This window comes from Bombus affinis, chromosome 5, assembly GCF_024516045.1.
Source record: "Bombus affinis isolate iyBomAffi1 chromosome 5, iyBomAffi1.2, whole genome shotgun sequence".
NCBI classification, from domain to species: Eukaryota; Metazoa; Arthropoda; class Insecta; order Hymenoptera; family Apidae; genus Bombus; species Bombus affinis.
Genome location: NC_066348.1, coordinates 12,120,928 through 12,142,378, shown reverse-complemented (window position 1 = coordinate 12,142,378; position 21,451 = coordinate 12,120,928). Strand labels below are relative to the sequence as shown.

Sequence of the window (21,451 nt, the reverse complement as noted above, 5' to 3'; positions counted from 1 at the left end):
CTGTACTTGAAAAATATTAATTTGTTTGAGTAATATTTAGATTGTTAATACAAATCTAAAATATTTATCCTTATTTTAATTATAGATTACTTGTAAATATTATGCAATAAAATTAATACATTAAACAATAACATACATTTATAATCAAAGAAAGCTTTTAATTATTTATTAAAAAAAATGACAGTGTTATATAATTTTTCATGAAAATCGATAAATACTCTGTATTGATTCACTTCATATAAACAATAGAATATCTATGTACTCATATAATGTGCATGTTCTTCTCATATCATACGTATATATGTTACTCCATAATAATTAAATTTATGGTATAGGTCACACGTAAAATATAAGAATAATAATTTAATTATAGAAAATATAACAATTTTTATTTTTTGTATAGTTGTAATTATAAAAAATTTCCTTATATATACAGTTTTATAGAAAGACTTACACAAATATAATTTGAAATTTAATACTGGTTTATAATTTTTATATTAATGAACAAATCTTTTGTAGTCAATTTTTTCAAGTTGTACCAAGGGTTTCAATTGCTCTGCAAAAATTCTCATATCTTCAGCTATTGCATCTTGGCCACTAGGTGCTAAAACACTCAATTCCACTAGATAACTTTGAGATATTGCTTCCATACTTTCAGGTATTTTTCCTTGTTGTCCCATCTTAAATATTTTGGAGACTGTAACCTTCATTCTACCCTTACGAAACATATAACCACGTGCAATATATTCAAAATCTAGCCTACATCCAAGTTCTGTTAAAAAGTCAACAACAGTACTACTAGTTGCTATATCTAAGCTACTTCTAACGATTGTAGGTCTTGATTTGTCACCCAATTCAGGTTGACCGATATAACGTAATTGCCATGGCATATCTTGATAATCTAATGCTCTTCTTACACGTAAAAGTAATGGTTGTTCAGCTCCTCTAAAATATAAAGCATTAAGTAGTGACGTAGATTCATAAATAAAGTAATATTTGTAAAATTATTTTATATACCTGATGCTAAAACACATTTCATGATCATTAAATGTTTCTGGTCCAGTATCTACATTATCACATAAACCACGTAATCTATGAAGCAATACTTCTACAGCACTGTCTAACACAGATCCTTGCAATAAATATTCTTGATTTGGAATAATATTAGATCTAATTGCAGCTGTTAAATTATCCATTGCTGTACTTATTGGTGCACTCATTTTTAAGGTTAGAAACTTTTCTTGGAAATAAATCTCTCTTCTTTGCAGAATAGAAAAGTGTTTGACAGATGTTCACTTTTATATATTAATGTAAAACTTTAATGCTTATTACTCTTATTAGTAATAATTCTCAATATATAATCTAGAACATATAATGCAATTGCAAATATTATTGCATGTAACAGCTGATCATAAAATATTCAATTCATAAACAGCTAACTTCACATAGAATTATAGAGGTATAGAAATAGGAAAAACAGTTTTATTTTTTAGAAATACATGTATGCTGTTATATGTATGTTAATAATCTGTATTTAACTCATTCATGTCTTCCACTTCTATCATTATTTTACTAATAAAACTCATCGTTTTGAAATATTTGTAATAATCTGAATTTTTCCGTCATTAATTTAATATTACATATATGTGTATATATTTTTGTACACGAATATGTATCAAAAGGCTAAGAACAAGAAATGTAAATTATTCAAATTTTTATTAAGGACAAAATGCGTCCATAATTTATAAACAGGTGTATTGAAGTAAAATTATAAAATACATAAAAATTATTAAATATCATAAAATATAATATGAAATACTGATAACCATAGTGTTTTTACAATTAGAAGAAATTAGGTTACTAATGTATTTAAAAAACTAGTTATACCGTTTTCTTAAAACAAACAATATGTGTACATATTTAAATAGCCGGCTACTACAGTTAGCATGTTACGCAGAAGCACATGCCACGTTTGTTGATGGGTAGATAAAGTTTAGCACGCAAGCGCAAAACGGAATTTACAACATGGCGGAACGTAGGAAAAGCAAGAAGCGCAAGGATGTAAGCATCACATATGGCTACAATTATTACAATATTATTTAACAGTACATATAAATTGTGGTGTTTATTTGGTGACTGAAAGTATAGTATTTCGTTTGATGTTAAATTCATTTTATTTTATCAGTTCAAACCACGTGACAATATGGATAAGTGTTGTAACATAATCCAACGGATGACGTAGCAAACAAATCATTTTCATTCTATTTAAAATTCGTGAATTAACTTTAATTATATGATTCAATTACTCCTTAATAAACTACTTTATTTCGTTCTCCGTGGAAACTTATTATTTACGTTATGGGGTTTCTTTACATAGACGTTCGAAAATCGTTTTAACTGTATTCCGGTATATACGAGTTACCATCTGTACCGTCTAAACTTTGACTGTCCTGTTTTTTTGTACGGCATAAAGAATTACAATTGAATTTAATGTTTTGCACAAAAAAATAAGACATTTTTAATTTATAATAATGAAATCTATATCTAGTTCTATAATTTATATGTATTTAATGGAATATTTACAAAGTATCATGGAAATGTAAAAAATTAAGCTTTAATTTTTTGTAGCAAGAAACATCGAGCGTAGATAATGAAGTTGCCCCTGTAAAACCATCTAAGGAAGAATATGCAGTGGCCAAATGGATCCGTAACAATGTACCATCGAAAAAAACAAAATTTGATAGAAATCACAATGTTGAATATTTTACTGGCACTCGTGCAGTTGATGCTTTATTGGAAAATTCACCATGGAGTAAAACTAAATTTGAGACACGTGAACAGGTTACAGAATTTCTAGATTTGATGTTAAGACATAAATTCTTTCATCGAGCAAAAAAGGTAGTAATCTCTGAAGAAGAACTATATAAAATACGTGGAATAAAGAAAAAGGTAAAAGAAAACAAAAAAGAAAAAAGATCTACTGAAAAAGAAAAGGAAGAGGCTAAAGAAAATAAAGATGCAACAGGTGAAAAAGATAATGAAAATAAAACTGAAGAAAAGAAGAAAAAGCCAAAGGTAAATTTTAGACAAAAGTGATAGTTTATTTATTTAGTGATATACTCAATTTTTTTTATAGACAAGTTATTATTAATTACCCTTTCAGTACTATGAATTCATATATGAGTTTAAGAAATAGAATCAATCTATATATATGAATTTGTGTATATATCTTATTTCAATGTTATTATTTGCTTTATTTTATGTTATTTTATTTCACTGAGTATTTTATAGCATAGTATCAAAATAATTTCAAGTACATTCTTTAAAAGATAAATACTTGATTCAATCAAAATGCTATCAGATTAAATGTTTAATGAACAGTGCATATACATTATCAAGAATCCTAGTGCTGAAAGGAATAAATGTTAAAAGATACAGAAAAGTAATTTAAAAAATTATTAATTAATGTAGGTACGTTTGGAAATGCATATGGAACAATATTTTGTTGACTGCAATGATGCATATGTCTGGATATATGAAACAGTTCCTATATACTACTGGTTCTTTGGAGGCCTTGTAGTTTTAGGTGCAGTTGGTGTTTGTCTCTTCCCATTGTGGCCATTAACAATCCGTCATGGTGTATATTATATAAGTGTTGCAGCTGCTGGATTCCTTGTATTCATTTTGGCATTAGCAATTATTAGATTAATTGTATTTTGCCTTTTATGGGTTCCAACACTTGGCAAATGCCATCTTTGGCTTTTGCCTAATTTAACTGCAGATGTCGGATTCTTTGCTTCATTCTGGCCATTTTATCAAGTATCTATCAGCTTTTAATTTTATATTATCTAACAAATGCAATGAATGCATGTATAAATATATTTTCAGTATGAATATTATGACTCCACATCTGAAAGTGACAAAAAAGTTAGTAAAAAAAAGAAAAAGAAAGAAAAGGACTCTGATACTGAAGAGACACCATCAACACAATTGTAAGTAGAAATTTATTATAATATAAAAATATCAGACATACAAGACTTTTATTATTATGAATACGTTGTACTTATTTTACATTTCCTTTATAGAGAGAAAAAATCTAGTATTAAAGAATTATCTAAAGAACATACTCAAATTGAAGAAATTTTATCTAGCGAAGAAAACAAGTTTCCTCCATCTGAATTAGGAGAAGGAGAAGAGGGTAGTGAAGGTTCCGAAAGTGAAAAGTCTAACACAGGTCGAGATTTTGTGATGATCTAAGATAGGAATTGGCAATAAATAGCTTTTATTTATCTTTAATAATTATCACAATAATCAATAATTGAATCTTGTCAATTTTGACTAAATCGTATACAGGTTCATACATAAGGATTTATGTATAATTATTAATTTTTGAAGATATGTACGATTTATTTTGTAAAAAAAAATCTAATTTTGAATATCATTCAAAGCAAAAATGAAGATACAGTACATATATTAATAGAAATACGGTATACAAATTTAGCAAACTCAATCCATTTATTGCTTATATTAATACGTATCTTTGCATTGCATTTAGAATATTACAGCCAATTGAACAAGGAAATCCCATCTGTATTTTACATAAAGAAAATTTTTGTAAAAATATCGATCTTGAAATTTCAGTTAAATATGTATTTTTATTTTAATTATTATTAATAATCATTTATTGAAGTGTGTAAATTTCACTTACAAGAATTTTTACTAAAACGTACAATTACGTTGATGTGGGTGTCCAAAGCTTTCCTGAATCGATTAGAAATCGTTTTTGATATTTTATATCGCAAAGCAATAATAGTGAATTTTAAATTTCAGTAATACAACTTTCTCAGGTTTCAAAACTGTACAGTGCTTGATAAATAGAATCTCCAAGAACAAGACTATAAATTTATTTCAATCAATTGTTCACTCTGCCAGTGAGTTTGTTTTTGGCAGAGCCACGACCTGATCTTTCACAGATCTCGTACAACAAATTGTAATTTGTATTTTTATGTAAAAATTCCAATGATAATAATTATTACTATTATTACTATAACGATTATTATATTATTATTACAAAATAATCATCTTGATCATTGTAGATGCGCGAATCGTGACTCTAGCTATATTGAAATAAATGGTGAAAAGATCTGAAATTTATATATTGTTATCAAAAAAAAGACATGGAAGGTATATATAAACATGTTACATCTATAACTCATACTTCTTTGGTTTCATGATTATGTCATACATATTCAATATTGCTAGTTATCAACGTTTAGATAATTTGTATTAAGATCCTAATACTCTTATGCTTATATAAGGATTTGTTCTAAGTGCATTGATTTGCACTTAACATAGCAAAACTAAGTTTTGGTCATCTTTTACAGCCAGTTTTATTATTAAAATAAAATATATTTAAGTTACTTTTATATTCTCACATACATATTTTGTGATCACGGATGTGGTCTCACTACTTCTCCTCAACTCAGTAAATTGCAACTTTTGCACTCCATTAATTAAAACTATAAAAATTCGATACTTGCTTTTATAATTTATAAAGACTCGAAATATTTTTCGAAAACATTCGCCAAATTATTTTTTAACAAATTTAAATTAATTTTTACCTATATCTGCATGTATCAATAATTAATATTATGTTCTTTAAATATTATTTAGGAAATTTTCTTTTATTTATCGTTCCACGATTCTGTCCATTTATGAATTAATTACATTAAATCACTAGTAAGTTCGTATAGAATATCGTTGAACGGGCATTAACTTTATAAGAAAGCGTTATATGGATGTATGATTTTATCTGAGATTTCTTCTGTAATGTTTCTGTAATACAGTTAGACATGATAATTTATGAAAGATAAAATCATTTAATCAAAAGAAATCAAAACTAGATACGATGTTTCCAAAGTAATCTAATCGCATTAGGTTATATTCACTGATCTAGTTGTAGAGGAAGCAATTGTTAAAAAACCAAATTGAAAATCAGTGCCTGGCAAAGAAGCTGGATGAACATACCGTTTTCATATTATCATATTAATAAGCATTTAATATCACATTTTTTACTAAGCTCGTAAATTTACCGTTAAAGCTGTTTTAAGCGCCATGTGTGCCTCGCCTTTCCCACGAACGTTATATTAAAAAACCCATGTCGACGGTATTTCAATTGTCGCATACGCTTTTACATATCGTGAATTGCAAACATTTCTAGCATTCAAAATTTTTATGTTTCGGCCTTAGTTGGATCGTGTATGTATTATAGATCCGTTTACCGATCTACTTCATTCAAAGGAATTCAATTAATTCGTGCAAATGAACCGCTTGGTTAAAGACAAACTTTTCGCTTGGAAGGAATACACGAGGCATGCGCATGTGTATTTTTGTGCAGTCAGAGTGGCGGATTCGTAGGCTGGTTGGTCGCGAAGCGAAGGGCCGCGTCACGAAGGCAAAGTTAACGGCCCATAATTCATAGCCGACATATAATAAATATCGTTACTCCATCGTAAGCGCACGTAGACACGCGCATTGCGGTCTTATGTGCACGTACCCTTCGTGTAATATGTATGTAAAGATGTAAATGTTGGCGACTCCATATAGGCTTTCCCTGAGATTACGTGGTGAGCTTTCGTCCTTGGCAGAGGTAATAAAAGTCTCCTTTAACAATGCACTCACGCGCAGAATAAAATAATAGTCGCCCTTTTTAAAAGCCTTTTTACCCTTTTATCGTGTACCGTGAATATACAGGCGTTTTTTGAAATTCAGAGTCAAGAGAAATTCTTTATCGGACCGTAGCTTCTTTAAACGTATTGTTTTTATGCTCGTTAACTCATTTATCTTTGAAACGTTTTTGCTATCTTCCAGTATATGTCATTTGCATTTTATGTAACTGGTTTTGTAATAAATAATTGTGTAATTGTCGTTACTTTTAATAGAATATCTACATTTATTTCGAGTTTTAAAAAGTATTCGCATAATATATTTTTGTATCTTTTTTAGGTTATTTATTTTTCTTTATGAATTCGTTTCTTTCGCCATATTGATTTATTGCTTTAAAATTATGTTTATAAAAATTAATTTATATACAAATTATAAACTTATTTCCGAATCTATTACATTACAGTAAGACTACACCGACTATATATGTAAATGACTAACGGTAGGCAGAAACAAAAAAAATTTATACACTCGCATTTTTATTCTTCCATGCCATTGGGTCATTGAACTTACGAAACAACGTTGTATCCTTGAGTTACAAGTTTATGTTTTTCGTTTTTTTCGACATCGTGTATAGGAGAGAATATGTATAAATAAATGCGTACGTATATACCAACTTTGAGTTTCATTATGAGATTTACAAAATCGTCACTTTAATTGTTAATTAGATTTTCTAATGATAATAACTAAAATAAATATAATTTTTTGTACTTTGCAGATGCGTGTACGTTACGACAATTTCATATATTTCACATTAATTTCAACGATCCTCCGAAGGAATAAGTTCCAAAGATACTGCAAATATGCTTGTAAACTCCACTCGTGTGTATGCGCGTGTGTATCAAAACGAGATAAAAAATATTATACGCGCAGAGGAACCCAAAATAAGGTGAATAAAAAATATCTTGCATGGCCGACCACCGCGGTTTGCGGTTACAGCGTGCAACGAAAAAAGAATTCTTCATTTCGTCTCTTTCTTCTTCCTTTCTTCGTTCGACTTGTTCCTGTCCTCTCGGTTCGCCATCCTTCTCTTCGTTCTTCGTTCGTGAGACTTTCAACGTGTGTAGACAGCCGGATTTATATTCAAATGAATCGCCGTGGAAGGGTCGACTTATCAACGTATCAAACCCGACGAGGCGAAGAATAGACAAGGGGGTGAGTTGCGAAAGAATGTTTGCTTCTTGATCGATCACTGGTATCGCTTCAGGGAATTGTTATTAATTATCCTAAGAACTTGTTCCTTGATAATTAATTCTGGAATACGAAGAACGCCCATTTCGTATTGTAATCGAATCTGTCATTTATCATATTATTATCCAACTAAATATTTATGTATCATCGACGACTGACGTTCAGCGTTGAAAATTAAAACAAATTTTATATTTTATATCGTAATATAAAATGTTTTCAATATTTCAAAAGACCAATGTATATAGTTTCTAACTCTTTGTACTTGTACGAAATATTTTTTAGTATACTCGCGCGATACGTTGTAATTAATAGGCACAGATTTATATACGTAAAAGATAACCGTGAGATAATTACGTAGACAGATAGCCGATAAGGACGACTGCCCTTTCAAAATATTACGCGGCGAATAGTCATCATTTTGTGAACAAGCTCGAAAAGTTTTTCGAGGGCGCAATTATCGGCAGAACGATTTCCTTCGTTCGCGCCGCTACATGACTTTATTTAGCTTTAGTTTGTTGAAACCGGTTGCAAGCGACTTCTCTCTTCTCTTACTGCAATACCGAGAGTTCGGTGCTCCGCATCATTTAGGGTTCCTCGGGTGGAGGAAGGAATTTCGCGTTCACCACGCTCGACAGCTTCTTTCGCATAAAGGTAATCCCTCGTGCAGCAACTTTCGAACGATTTAGTAATACGTACTTTGATTTATCGAGTATTTATGAATTCGTAACACCAATCATTTTTCGTTGGGTTGCGTTTATAAGTTGCACGATTTCGAAAAAAATATTACTAGAAACGAAACGTTATAATTCATATGAATAATTGGGTTGCAACTGCGATATCAATCGGATTAATTAGCGAACAGAATGATCAAATTTACTGTACGATTATAAATACAATTAAATTGCGACGAAGTGATTTATTAAGTTAGTTACGATATAACAGATTACAGACGATAATCGTAACGCAAGAAATTTAGTTGCGATAGTCGATTTATCTTGCGATCGAGGAACTTTTAAAAGCTTCGATCCCTTCGGGGAATGACGTTCAAGTGCAAAGAAATTCGGTCAGGGCCGTCATACGACTCGATCTTCCGCTTTTTGCAGTTAAAGAGTCGCGTCTTAATTATCCTTTTTTCTTATCCGTCGGAGCTTGTAAATTACATTCCATGGTTGGCCGACGTACCAGGAGGAAAGCGGATCACCGTGCTTCGCATTAGATCGAGCGTGGGTAGCTTGCGTCATTAAGCATAGTAACTTACGGTACAAGAATGACTTTGGCTTTGGCGGAGAAAGTGACCGGGTGTGGCCATTGCGAGACATTGTACATCGTACGCATTTGTATACACTAGCCTCGAAGAAAGATTTTCGTTGTTCGTTGTCTTTGACAGCGTCTATTGTTCTATCAATTTTTCCCTTGTCTCAATGGTTAAGACGTTTCTCTTAGTAAAGCTGTTCTTAAACTGCAACCTATAAGGATGTAAATCTCATTTCTAACAGCCGGGTCTGGCAGTACGGCAGTTATTATCGAGAAAGGAATTTAGTTGAAGAAATCGGCGAATTCTTTTTGTTCTAATGAATTCTTACTTAGCGAGAAATTGAACGTAATTCGTGCGGAGATATTATCTATGTTCTATGATTTTTGTACATTATGAAACAGATATAATTTTTTTCATATATGATTATATTTTCAAGGAACATCGTTGCCGATGTACTTTGTATAGCTTAATATGTATAATTTCATCAGAATGGTACAGATTGTATCGTACCTAAGGATATATCGTAAATCCAACATGTCTTCGTCGACTGATGTTTGCTTGGAATAACGAGAAGGACGTAAAGCATGTTCAAACCTCGAATAAACGTAGAAAAACTGGCTTCCAAGTCTTGCCAGGTACGCTGCAAAGCTTTGTGTCAAATTTGGTAAGTTTAATATTTATGTTTCCGGTTGAAGCCGGTTTGTCGGTAGCATTATTGCGGAACATATAAAAAAAGAGCGGGCATATGTATCGAAAATCTTTAACCGTACCAAAAAAAGAATTAATTGAAATTTAAAACAATGTTGAAATCATTAAACTACGATAGATATGTCCTCCACATCTCGCATAAAATTATAGAACAGGGACGAGTACGAGTTATATTCTTTTATTTTTAGTTATAGTTTCCCACGGACTAATGGATGCTTTGGATAAGTGTATCCATAATTGCAGTACTAAAAGTTGACTTCTACTTTTAAACATATAGGCGATGACTTGGATCGCTAAAATAAACTGCATCGAATTAAACGCCATTAAAATGTGGTGTCCGTCGAGTATACGTTAGTAGCGGAAATGATGGAAATTCTAGGCACTGATGCATTCGAATTTCAAGATTTTTATCTGGCGAGCTCTGTGTTTGGAATCATTGTTTTCAGGAAACGTAAGAAACGTAAGACGTGTTCGAACTTACTATCAACCAAGTTGAGCCACCCGAACCAAACGTGCAAACGGTTTGGCCGGTTTTCGAGGTAGAGTTCATCGAACCTTGGTTGCAAGGGATTGATCGTGTATGGCTACTGAAGGTATGTGCACAAACAATCATTGATCTGTGACGCCCGGCCGCCTACATATTACTTACATATTATCTAGTTCGAGCTCAAACAGGACGCGCCGCTTAGATCCAGAAACAAAATCTCTGTTATCACTTTCATCAGCTACGAATAATTTTATAAGCAATTTCTAGGCCAAGGTAAATAATTTTCACTACTAGCGTCGAGTAAGAGTTTTATCCGATCGTATATAATTACTTGCTCTTCTTTTAACGAAGATCTTTCCTTTTAAATTGTCGTTATATATCATTTACCATTTTATTATATACTTATTATATTATATTATATTTATTATATATCAAGATGACTGACTTGAAAATAAAATTACTATAATTCTTTTTACAGCGAATTCCGTAATGAAAAAGAAGACCTTGGATCTGTCCGTGAGAGTATTTGCCATTTTTCGTAGTTTAAGAATGCGCAGAAACTCGTTAAACATTTCTTCGATCTTTCCTCATCCACCGAGCCGCGCACTCGCCTCTTTCCTCTTCTTTGCAACCGAGAAGAACCGTCCCGGGACCATTGTTAAATCTTTTTCGAGGTTATTACACGTACGATATGTAAATGTGTCGCTGGGTCCGGTCCTCGACGTCGGAGGACCAGCTTCTTTCTTTTTCTTTCTTTCATTCCGATCCTTCTCTCTATTTCTCTTTTATTCCACACGGCTTCTTCTCTCATCTTGTCAGGGGCGGATCAGATCGAATCCGTCTCGATAAAATAGACCTGTTCACGATAATAAAGCCAGCCAATTACAATTCATGAGAGGCAAGTCAATTCATTCGTCGAGATGATCTTCCGAATTTCTTATTTCTTACTGCAACTATTCTATATATATGAGATAATGTTACTTTATTAGACTTCTAAATATCGTATACCTATTTATACTGTATTCACTATAATTATACTATATTTCATTAAACGTGTAATTTATATGAAATAACACGCACATCATACGAAATAAAATTTTCTTTGATAAAAATGAATTGTTAAAAAGATTATCGAAGTTTCTATTTTGCACATTTATATATATATATATATATATATATGTATGTATAATTATATCGAATTATAAATTTTTATTCATCAGTCCAACAATTCGATGAACTTATATTTTTTATACCAAAAATAGCACCTACGTAATGAAAATTTATAAAATATCGAAGATGAACAAGTATCCAACTACGATTCTCACCTAAAATGTTTCATCAAGTAATTGTAAGTAAGAAGTATCGCTCGTTCGTAATTCAGTACTCAATTTTGGCGTAATAGCTTGTATTATTTTTAGCAAAATATTGATATTCCATTATTTAAACTATTCGATAGAAAAAGAAAACTCTATTGGAAAGGTTTGCGTGGATCCGCTCCTGCTGTATGCCACTACTACCTCAGCATCGTCATCACCATCTCCCTGGCTCCTCCGTAACGGATAGGCTTCACCTCCAGAACGGAACTCCAGTCTGCTTCCAGTTTCTCCCTCGAGAATGCTTGTTGACTTAGTCGGAGTTCGGCTCCCACAACGCGCGCTTCGTGGCCACTCCACTGACTTGTCCTATCGGAGAACTGGTCCATGCTCTGACAGAAAATATCATTTAGTATCGAAGATCTTGGAACAACTTGCATAGTGTTCGTTGACCTTCGTTGCATCGAATTATTCGATACGAAAAACATTCTCTAAGGATACAAAAAGACTTTCGAATCTACTTCGCAATTGTGTTTTGTTATAATTTTGATAGTGTTTATAATTAAAGTAAAAAAGAAAGAAAACATAACATTATCGTTAGAAGAAGTTGATACGAGGAAGAAATGTGTGGCAAGCAGTATCGTCGAGATATCGAAGACAGACAATGATCGACACTTGAAAGGTTCATTTATTATCATGATTAAATACAAAGTCATAGTTAATATTCGTATAATTCAATGTTAAATCGATTACAGTAATGTGCACCGTGATACCTGTTTTTACAGGTTTTACTCTGGTTTTACTCAGTCTATGCTTCACTCTACTTACCGCTGACCCTGTTCATAATAATTAATGGTGTTAGACTCCGTGAATGCCTGCGGACTGGTCATGCCTGGCTCTCATACAGAATAGGCTGCGGTTTTATTTGCTTCTATTAGCACCGGTTATTTTCAAAATTGTTTGTAAAGAATTTTTCTGCGGTAAACGTTTGCTTTAAAAATAGTTATAGCCTATTGTTATAGTAATTGGGAAAATAATGAATTCTTTCTCCACGTGTATTTAGTTATAGTACAAGTATCAGTTTTTGAATATTGTTATCGCGATTGTTATGTTATACTTGTAGCGAGATGATCGAAGAGCTCGTGGTGGTAAAAGCGAGATAAATTAGAAACATCTCATTTACGTCACAACGTAAATCTTTAATTTATACAACTTCCAAGAAGGAAATGTAAAAATCGTAGGACGAAGTACGACGGAAGAACGAGTATACAACGTACGGTCTATATTTTCTTCGAGAGAAAAGCAATTTTCCATTTGTTGGTTTGATTATTAGCGACGCGCGTTAGTGCGATTTCCAAGCAGTTCCTGATTAAAACCGGTGCTCACTTTTACCCGGGCACTAAATCTAATCAAATGAACCGACAAGGCTTAATTACCGAGGCGAATCGTAATTACAGGTGTGCCATTCTTCGGAGGAAAGGGAGGCGGGCGCATAAGGATGCGCTTACGCAGGAAACGGTGCATGTCCCGGTGACGCTACAGAAACTTGGAGCCATACAGAGCCATACAGAGATAACCACGGAAGTACGGATGACGCGATGAGACTGAGCCCGATTATCTTGTCGTGGGCCACAGCGAGCTGGCTTGGTCCAACCGGAACTACGGCGATACGAGCTCAAGCCTCGAAGGACTACGAGTTGTCGACTGAATTCTTCCTGGTACCTAGCGACGTAGCGATGGACAAGAACGGTCTGGCCAGTGTAGCGAGTGTCATCAGCGTTCCAGCACCGAACAGGACGGTTTCGGTGTTCAAAATGCCTCCTGGAAAGAAGAACCAGGAGATCGAGGTCGATACTCGGCCGTACTCGAGGTCCTTGCTCAGACAACGACCCTGGGCTCTTCCTCTGGCGGCCCTCAGCGCAGCCACGATGCTCCTCATGGCTGGCTTCGAGGTTTTCGTACTGCTCAAGGTCGGTTCGTTTACCTTTACAACCAACCTTTTTCAAACCGATCTCGGTCGATCGCAAATTCAACTGAACATCAGAAAAACGATAGTTGGCTGGTGAAAATAGAGGAATGTACAATTTATTTATCGAAAAACATCGTTTATAAAAATTCCGTTAAATCTATGCACGGTCGATCCTAATTTTTCTCTCGTCCATTGTAGATTACTTGTATATCACGTAATCGCTTTACGCTTCTCAATGGTTTTCATTTAAAAAATCCCCAAAGGTATTTGTAAAGATAATAAATAGAAATCGTGAAGGGTATTATTTTAAAATGCAAGCGTCGTGGTGACATACAATTTATAATTCGACGGTTTCACTACCGGAAATAGAGCGCAAAGACGTTTTGTTTTACAAGCGCTAAAAAAAGCGGGAAGAGCTTGTTACCAATTGAACCGATCGCGTGCGATAGCGTGAAACGTATTTTCGCGGTCGTATAAGCATCTATAATTGAAATTTGAGGAAGCACCGGATTAATAGAGCTTAGAAAGAAACCTTTATCTCTTTTCCTCTCGATAGTACGTGGAAATGTATACAAGAATTTATGGTAATTGTTTTCGTTCATACTTCGACAAGCTCCAATAACCAGCACGCTCGTAATTTCGCCGAGACCTAGGCCTAGTTTGCATGTCGACTGCCTATTTCTCCTAGTCGTGTCGTCTGCTCGTATCGATACACTCCATTGAACAGGAGCCACCAGGAAAGCCTTTGATAGCTTTGATGTCTATACTATCTTTAATAGCGTCATTATGCTGCCAAGGATTTTAACGTTGATCGTCATTCTCTCAAATTTAAATTGCAAGACAGGAGGGGTATTCCCGACCAAATATTTTCAGAACCAATTACTGCTCGTCCTTTCTCTTTTATTTAATATTCTCACAAATGAGAAATTAAATATTAGTGTAAATTAAAGCAACAATTAATTTAATTCATTTTATCAAACATATGCATGTAGTTGCATGCATCGTCAAGGGTTACATGTTTACTTTAACAGATACGTACGGCTGCTTTATTAGTTAGTCTAATTGGTGAAATTAACCCGCGTAATTATAATTTACCTATGTATGATTATATCGCGGCATGTAAAGATTCACTTTGCGAAAAGTCTGACATGCAACAATCCTTATCGTATCTTTCTAGCTTGTCGAACATTAATAGGGCAAACGCAGATAAACAGGGAGATTTTACCTTAGAAACATACATTGAGATACTTTCTGTTTGCCATATCGAGGTTTCCTTCGTTAAGGAAGAAAAATTAGAGCATGCTGATTTTCTCGCGTGAGACGCCGCCGTTTACTGCTTACTTACATTATTCTCCCAGAATTTCTGTCCTACAAAATCGTATATAATGTAAATTATGCTCTTAGAATACGTTTCGTCAATAGCACAAAAATAGTCGGTGTAAATATTATCTTCACCATAAAAATACATACAAACAACGTAACATTTGATGAAATTTTCCAGGCAAGGGTAACCGCGCCAAACAGACGACATTTATTTCTGGGACAAGCTCTACTTTTAGGCCTTTTCCTCCTGGCAGGACTCTCAGCAGCAGCCTCCCTCAGTCAAAACCCTCTGTCCTGCGCTGCATTTAGATTAGTCGGCTTACCTGCTGCTCTTGTATTTGCAGCCTTGCTGGTTAAATGCGTGTTCCTGCTCTCATTAAATAGCGGAGTTTATCTACCAGCACCTTATCAAGTAAGTTTGATAACGTTTCAGAATCCTAATGCATTACATTGCAAAATACATTGCAATGTAAGAACAACGTAAGTTTTCCATTGCGTAGGTAAGATGAATTCAAAATTCATCGATAGGAAAGTAAACTTAACATTTTTTCGACAAAAGACGTCTCCCTCTTTTCGCTTGCTGTTTAATAATTTTCTATTTTACAATTTACTTACGGTTGAGTAATACGTCATTTTTAAAGCGTAGGGAGAAATCTTATTTTTGTAAAATTAGCCAACAGTTCATCGTGCATACTATTAAAAAACGGAGCGTAGAATCTATTATTTCTACTGCGGTTCGTAATTTGTCTAAATTTATACGTCGTTTCCAACGAAAGGTAGACACGTTTTTTTAATTTTGCATAGTGTTACTTTCTATGCCATTCATCCAATGCCTGACCGTAAGGCGATTGAAACACAATCGAAAGTTCTTGTCCTAGCCAGTGTGAATACAGCTTTAGAAAACGGCTCGCAGAAACTCGTGGAACAACTCTCACGAAGGATGCACGGGATTTTTCTTATTTCGCTGTGTCGGAGATCCGGATGTCGATCTCGATCGACTATTTGTACGTGCGGGACGGGATCTGAATGAAAAGTAACGCAGTAGTAACGCCCGCTACTAATAGCAGTAAATGCAGCTGTTGTGGTCGTTAAGCATGCCTGGCCGTTCGTTGAATAATATTAATATCTCCGACATTTTCTGCCTCGCCTAACGGATTCAACGGATTTTCTTCTGTTGCTTTTTATCGATAGGTGTGATTATATGCATCGAAGGAAGCGACGTTAAAAACTAGAAAGCAATTTATAAAATAATCTGTTAGAAAAATCAACCGCGTCTCTTTTCCTCCTATAATAATTCTTCGTTTATAATCGCGATCGTTTAATAGAACCTTGAACATGGCGGGGAACTGCTCGTTCATCAATAAATTATAATGTGACTGACAAGCGTTAAGAATGTTAATTGAGAATACCATCGTAATAATTACAGCGATTCATCGTTAATCGGTCAAAGCCCGATGCCCATTCAATACATTTTTCAAGACTCTATTGAAATACAGCTTATATACATGTGCCACATACGCGAACGTTAATATATGGTGTATGTTCGTCCTCTGTGTTACAGGCACTAGTATTGGGATTCGCCGTGCTCGTGCAGGTAGCTATCATTGGACAATGGTTTTACGGCGAACCACCTACGGTGGTTCAGGTACAAAATACAGGACAAAACTCTCCAATGTCCTGTTGCAAAACTCCTCTTGGACAGATAGTGGCTTCCCTCGGGTAAACTTTTGAAATGTAAACCTCTTCCATCGACAATATTTCACGGTTATAAAAATGACACTTGCTATCAGGCTATGAATTCAAATTACACCGTTGCAATGGAAAGTTGTTAGGAAATATTTCCAGGCTTGTACGATTCTAATCTTCCTATAATACGAAGGAAACTTATCCGGCTCTAACACGCTATCGGTATAAAAACGAAAGAAAGATAATTTTTCCAAATCTACAGAAACGTAAATTCCGAATGAAATTTTGAAGGTGACGCATTGAAGATCGGACGATCGGTTTTCAGATATCCGGGCGCGCTGTTGGTTGCAGTAGCTTGTTTAGCAGTTCGAGCACGCGGCGTTCGAGACAACAACCGGGAAGCAGCATTTATTGGCTTGGCTGTTGGTTTATCGCTTCCGATTTGGATATCGAGTGCGATCGGTTCAGTGGCTGCCTCGACGGAGAGTGACAGAGAAGCCTGGCTAGCTTATGGTTTATTGACTACTTCCCTTCTCGTGTTCCTGACGATGTTCCTGCCGAAGGGTCGGCAGTTAGCTGCCCTCGGTCGAGAAGCTTCCGCAACGGTGATTCGTGATCGAGACGATGCTTTGAGCTCGCTTCCTGGCAGCCGTTACTCGCCTTCCTTCTTCCACTTCAAGCCAGCTGAAGCTTCTTTAAAGAGAAAGATGCATTATCACAGCGGCGGTACGTTCATAGTTGTGTACTCTTTGGCTTGTTACGTGTATGTAATTGAAGACATTTTCACCAATTAAAGCGTTACCGCTAAGCTATTTATTAACGCCTCCTCGGCGTACAGAATCTATTAATAACGTCGTTAATTAAGAAAAACAAAAATCACGAGTATTTAGCCAAAATCCATATCGTAAAGTCTTATTATAGCAAGAAATTTCGTATTACTTCGCCTTTCCTTTTTTTTTTTTTTTGTTTACTTTACGAATGATACTTTCCAAATGTTGAAATTGAGCGTCGTGCTGATTTCACTATGTTTCTTTTATCAAACGAGCAAATTTCACCTGCGTTTTCATGCACGCATCCACCGTTTCTTGTAGCTCGCTTAAACGTCGTTCCGTTTCGATCACTTCGCACAGTATCAGCGTGTTCGTCATGTTTTATCCATTTCAACGGATCGTAAAACTATATACGAAGAAAGAAAATGATTAATTAAAGTTTAATTAATACAGCGAAGCTATTGTACGTGCGTACGTGTTACGACGAGCTATTAAAAAGTAAAATTTAAGAATTAAAATTTTTCTTGCGTGTAAACAGTGTTAAATCTTATACGGTTTACGACAGGAATGTACGTTAAAATTATATCAACTCGAATTTAATGAAAATCAATTAGTACTAATTGTTAGTGTTTTTACCATTGGTATAATGTAATAGTGCATATATTATTGATGCCTTTGATTGCAGATCGCGTGGCATTAGTTTCATCCGCTATACCTGGATGCACTGCCTGCAGGCATGGTGGAAGCCCCATATACTCCGACGGTAAGTCCCACTAGAAATTAGCTAATTGCAAAGTATCAGCATTTATGTTTGTAACAACTTAAGCTATATATCATTTTAGTTGCAGAGCGTTAGTTGTATTAGAAAATACAGCTTAGGAAACACGTAATTAAAGTAATAGTTTGAAAATTTATACAATAAGATATATACATTGTTGGTAATACACAGAATATTCGCGCTATTACTCGCCAATGCTTCTCTTGTGATACATGAAATATATAATTTATTATAGATCTTCAAGGGAAAGAAAATGGGAATTTTGTCGAAATCTAAAAATTTTCCTACCGATAGAACGATTAAAAATTCTTCTGTACAGTGTTTTAGATATCGAAACCTAAAGATCTTTCGATATTATATTATCAATAATTTAATATGCCTAATGTTTAATCGAGCTAACGCTAAGCCAATGGATACATATTTTATTCAAATCGAGCATACCGAGCACAAATTGATAATTTTGCTAGCCGATCGTAATCGAGGAAGAAAAATACCACAGGTATTACAGTAGTCCCGGAAATACCTCGGTTGATTCTCTCGGTAAATTCCCCGTCCAAACTTTTCCTCCGTTACGGCGTCGCCTCTGGCGACCTTCACCTCGAGGAACGAACGAACGAAAGGGAGGAAAAACCTCTTACTGGAAAGGTGGAGAGGGAGAAAGTTTCGAGGCGGAGGTCAAGCGCTTCTCCGAGAATTAATGTGGAAGGGGAAACAAATCCCGTTAGATCAGACGACGCTAGTTAATCGGTGACCTGTTGTTGGTGGTGGCTGATTGAACTTTTTTCGACAAAGGAGAAAACAAATTCTCCACTTTCGTAGGTAACAGCTAGTCAAGATTTTCCTCTAAATATAACATTATCGGAGCATGTATCATCGAACGTACATTGTCATAGATACCGCTCTAAATTACAATTCGGTCTTCGGTATCCAAATTTTGCAAATTAGATCGTCTGGATGAGAAAATTTTCGAATAGAGGAATGCTCGTTTTTTCTTATAGCGATACCTGATACGAAAGATAAAGGGGGTAAATAAGAGTTTTATTTAGAAAACTGATTCCTAACGCTTTGATCCAATTTATCCCATGCGATTGATCCATCAGTAAGGAAACAAAGTTAGCTTTCATATAGATAATTAAATATTGTTTTTACGCAGATAATATAATATGAAGGTAACAATCTATTACCTTAGGATACGAGAAGAGAGAAACAATTCTATAGCCGCGGTTGCCATCGATAAAATATGCTGTACGTGGCTACTTTTTGGAAAAAGAAAATTTAAATTGTCGAATAATATCTCTTTTTAAGAAGGAAATGTTTCAGGTAAATGTGTTAGCTTCGTAATATATCTCTTTATCGTAATATCCATTATTACGAGTAGGGCGTGGATTATACTACATATTGCGAGGCAGAGGTCACTAGCCTGCCAGGCACAAACCATCCGCTCGTTTATGACACCGGTTCTAGTTATCATAATATTCAGCTACATCGTTTTTCAACCTTTCGATTAAGTTTATAAATCAATTGCCGTTGCGTAAAAAGTTTGATCGAGATTTCGCTAGAAGTATTCTTCAGTTTCTTACGAAACAACGATATCTGCTTGTCCTTTTGTATCTCTCTTTTAATTTGAAGGAGCAAGGAAAAGTATTATCCAATAGCTGATCAAAGGAGATAATTAAATTCCTATGTCAAAAGTCTTCTTTAAACGTATAAATCTTATTGCTACGTATTACGGCCACTTTCTAATCTCTTTACTGCCATAATAATAAGTCTTAATATCCACTTATTTGCCTAATAAAAGTTACAAGTATTTGTACTACTTGGGTTTAAAATTTCTAAGAACTTTTTCCACGATTCCAAAAATAGCCATCTTAATAAAAGTTACTGGCCGACTTTTTCTGTTTCCATTGGTCCTTCGTGACAACGCAATTTCAAAAATAATAAAAATTACTCTCCCGTAACAAGAAACTTTCGAATAATCACAAGTTTGTGAGCAACGCGACAGGTGTGACCCACTTCAAAATGCGGTTACGTGTACGAAACAATTGTGTCTCTGTTTAATGGAGATTTTGTGTCAGCATTTAGCACGTAATCTCCTGAAGCCTTCTCCTGTCATAAATATTTGCAGAACCTAAACAAGGTTAAAACCTTGAAGATAAAATAATACGAGTACGAATAAAATATAGAAATGTAACACCAAATATAAATACATTTATCGTGAAAATTACGCTCTACTGCTTAACACGACCGGAAGGATAAGCGAGCACGCGACGTTTTCATTGTGACCGGAAATTAGTAACGTGTTTTGGCAGGACGTAAAAACGGATAACAAATTGCCACCCAGCTATCAAATTTTTCTTAGTCATATTTTAAAAATACGTAAATTCTATTCCTATGAAAAAATAGAATTTGTTGGTAAATCTTAAAATTACTTTGATAATGTAATACAAGCCTTCACTGACTATTTCCACGATTATGAATGATCGTTACACGAATTCATTGAGAAATAAATATATTTTACAGATGTTCATGCACCGATGGAGACGTTCGTCTTACCACCAGGCATGTATTTGAGGCCGGAAGACGCAGGAAATTTGTACACGACTCTATCAGCAAATCCGAACGTATTCTTTCAACGAGCAGCTCATCCCGGGATGATGTATTGATAATTTTCCAGACACACATTCAAATAAATGTCCGATAAAAGGACCGCTTTTCTACATTCTTAGATTAGATAACCACGAGGCGCACTTCGTTTTCTGTTCGCTTGTTTTGTTATTGTAAATAATGAAACGTGTAAGCTTCGTTGGAGATTTTTTAATTAGCTCCTCTCATTGTGCAAGCTACGCACGATTATTTCGATAACAAATCAAAATATAGCAACTGGAGGCGAATTTCGCAAGAAATTATAATAAAGGTACGATCCATTTTTTATATGTCTTCTTTTTTCTTTTCAACTTTATACCTTGATTATCGAGATTTCAGTAATACCCACAAGGAAGATCATGAGAATAACGCATTGATGAAACTGCTGCCCTTTTCTATATTAAAATTCAATCGTACATTGCATTGAAAACAATTCTTTGTTTCTTTCTTATCAATGACTCATTTCCTCGCGATTATCACCCTTGCAGTTTTTTCTTATTGAGACGCAGTTAGTTTTAGGTTATACCGCACAGTGGAACATATCTAAAAGCTTGAAAAATTATTTTAAGAATTCCAGATATATAGTTATGTTTTATAACATAATA

General features: G+C 34.4%; 3 protein-coding genes and 3 long non-coding RNA genes across 6 annotated transcripts; 2 read left to right on the top strand and 4 right to left on the bottom strand.

Moving 5' to 3' along the window:
* Nucleotides 1-362: 362 nt before the first annotated feature.
* On the bottom strand, nucleotides 363-1,440 carry LOC126916730 (mediator of RNA polymerase II transcription subunit 18). Its single transcript, XM_050722817.1, has 2 exons — nucleotides 1,018-1,440; nucleotides 363-945 (listed from the first exon to the last, which is right to left on the bottom strand). Exons 1-2 carry the CDS (start codon nucleotides 1,218-1,220, stop codon nucleotides 498-500), a joined length of 651 nt encoding a protein of 216 aa, XP_050578774.1. The 5' UTR covers nucleotides 1,221-1,440; the 3' UTR covers nucleotides 363-497.
* Nucleotides 1,441-1,914: 474 nt separating this feature from the next.
* LOC126916721 (translocation protein SEC62) lies at nucleotides 1,915-5,050 on the top strand. Its single transcript, XM_050722798.1, has 5 exons — nucleotides 1,915-2,061; nucleotides 2,629-3,075; nucleotides 3,472-3,819; nucleotides 3,889-3,992; nucleotides 4,086-5,050. The coding sequence occupies exons 1-5, from the start codon at nucleotides 2,026-2,028 to the stop codon at nucleotides 4,255-4,257; spliced, it is 1,107 nt and encodes a 368-aa protein (XP_050578755.1). The 5' UTR covers nucleotides 1,915-2,025; the 3' UTR covers nucleotides 4,258-5,050.
* Nucleotides 5,051-5,566: 516 nt separating this feature from the next.
* LOC126916716 (uncharacterized) lies at nucleotides 5,567-21,134 on the top strand. Its single transcript, XM_050722780.1, has 11 exons — nucleotides 5,567-7,324; nucleotides 7,442-9,833; nucleotides 10,066-10,470; nucleotides 10,538-10,637; nucleotides 10,843-11,038; nucleotides 13,135-13,647; nucleotides 15,148-15,381; nucleotides 16,531-16,688; nucleotides 16,981-17,381; nucleotides 18,111-18,188; nucleotides 20,724-21,134. The coding sequence occupies exons 6-11, from the start codon at nucleotides 13,276-13,278 to the stop codon at nucleotides 20,864-20,866; spliced, it is 1,386 nt and encodes a 461-aa protein (XP_050578737.1). The 5' UTR covers nucleotides 5,567-7,324; nucleotides 7,442-9,833; nucleotides 10,066-10,470; nucleotides 10,538-10,637; nucleotides 10,843-11,038; nucleotides 13,135-13,275; the 3' UTR covers nucleotides 20,867-21,134.
* Nucleotides 11,074-13,139, bottom strand: LOC126916736 (uncharacterized). The gene is made up of 3 exons (XR_007710721.1): nucleotides 12,506-13,139; nucleotides 11,882-12,069; nucleotides 11,074-11,220 (listed from the first exon to the last, which is right to left on the bottom strand). It is a non-coding gene; the product is annotated as an uncharacterized LOC126916736 (long non-coding RNA).
* LOC126916734 (uncharacterized) lies at nucleotides 13,741-15,255 on the bottom strand. Its single transcript, XR_007710719.1, has 2 exons — nucleotides 15,117-15,255; nucleotides 13,741-15,014 (listed from the first exon to the last, which is right to left on the bottom strand). It is a non-coding gene; the product is annotated as an uncharacterized LOC126916734 (long non-coding RNA).
* On the bottom strand, nucleotides 17,446-18,420 carry LOC126916737 (uncharacterized). Its single transcript, XR_007710722.1, has 2 exons — nucleotides 18,062-18,420; nucleotides 17,446-17,831 (listed from the first exon to the last, which is right to left on the bottom strand). It is a non-coding gene; the product is annotated as an uncharacterized LOC126916737 (long non-coding RNA).
* Nucleotides 21,135-21,451: the final 317 nt, after the last annotated feature.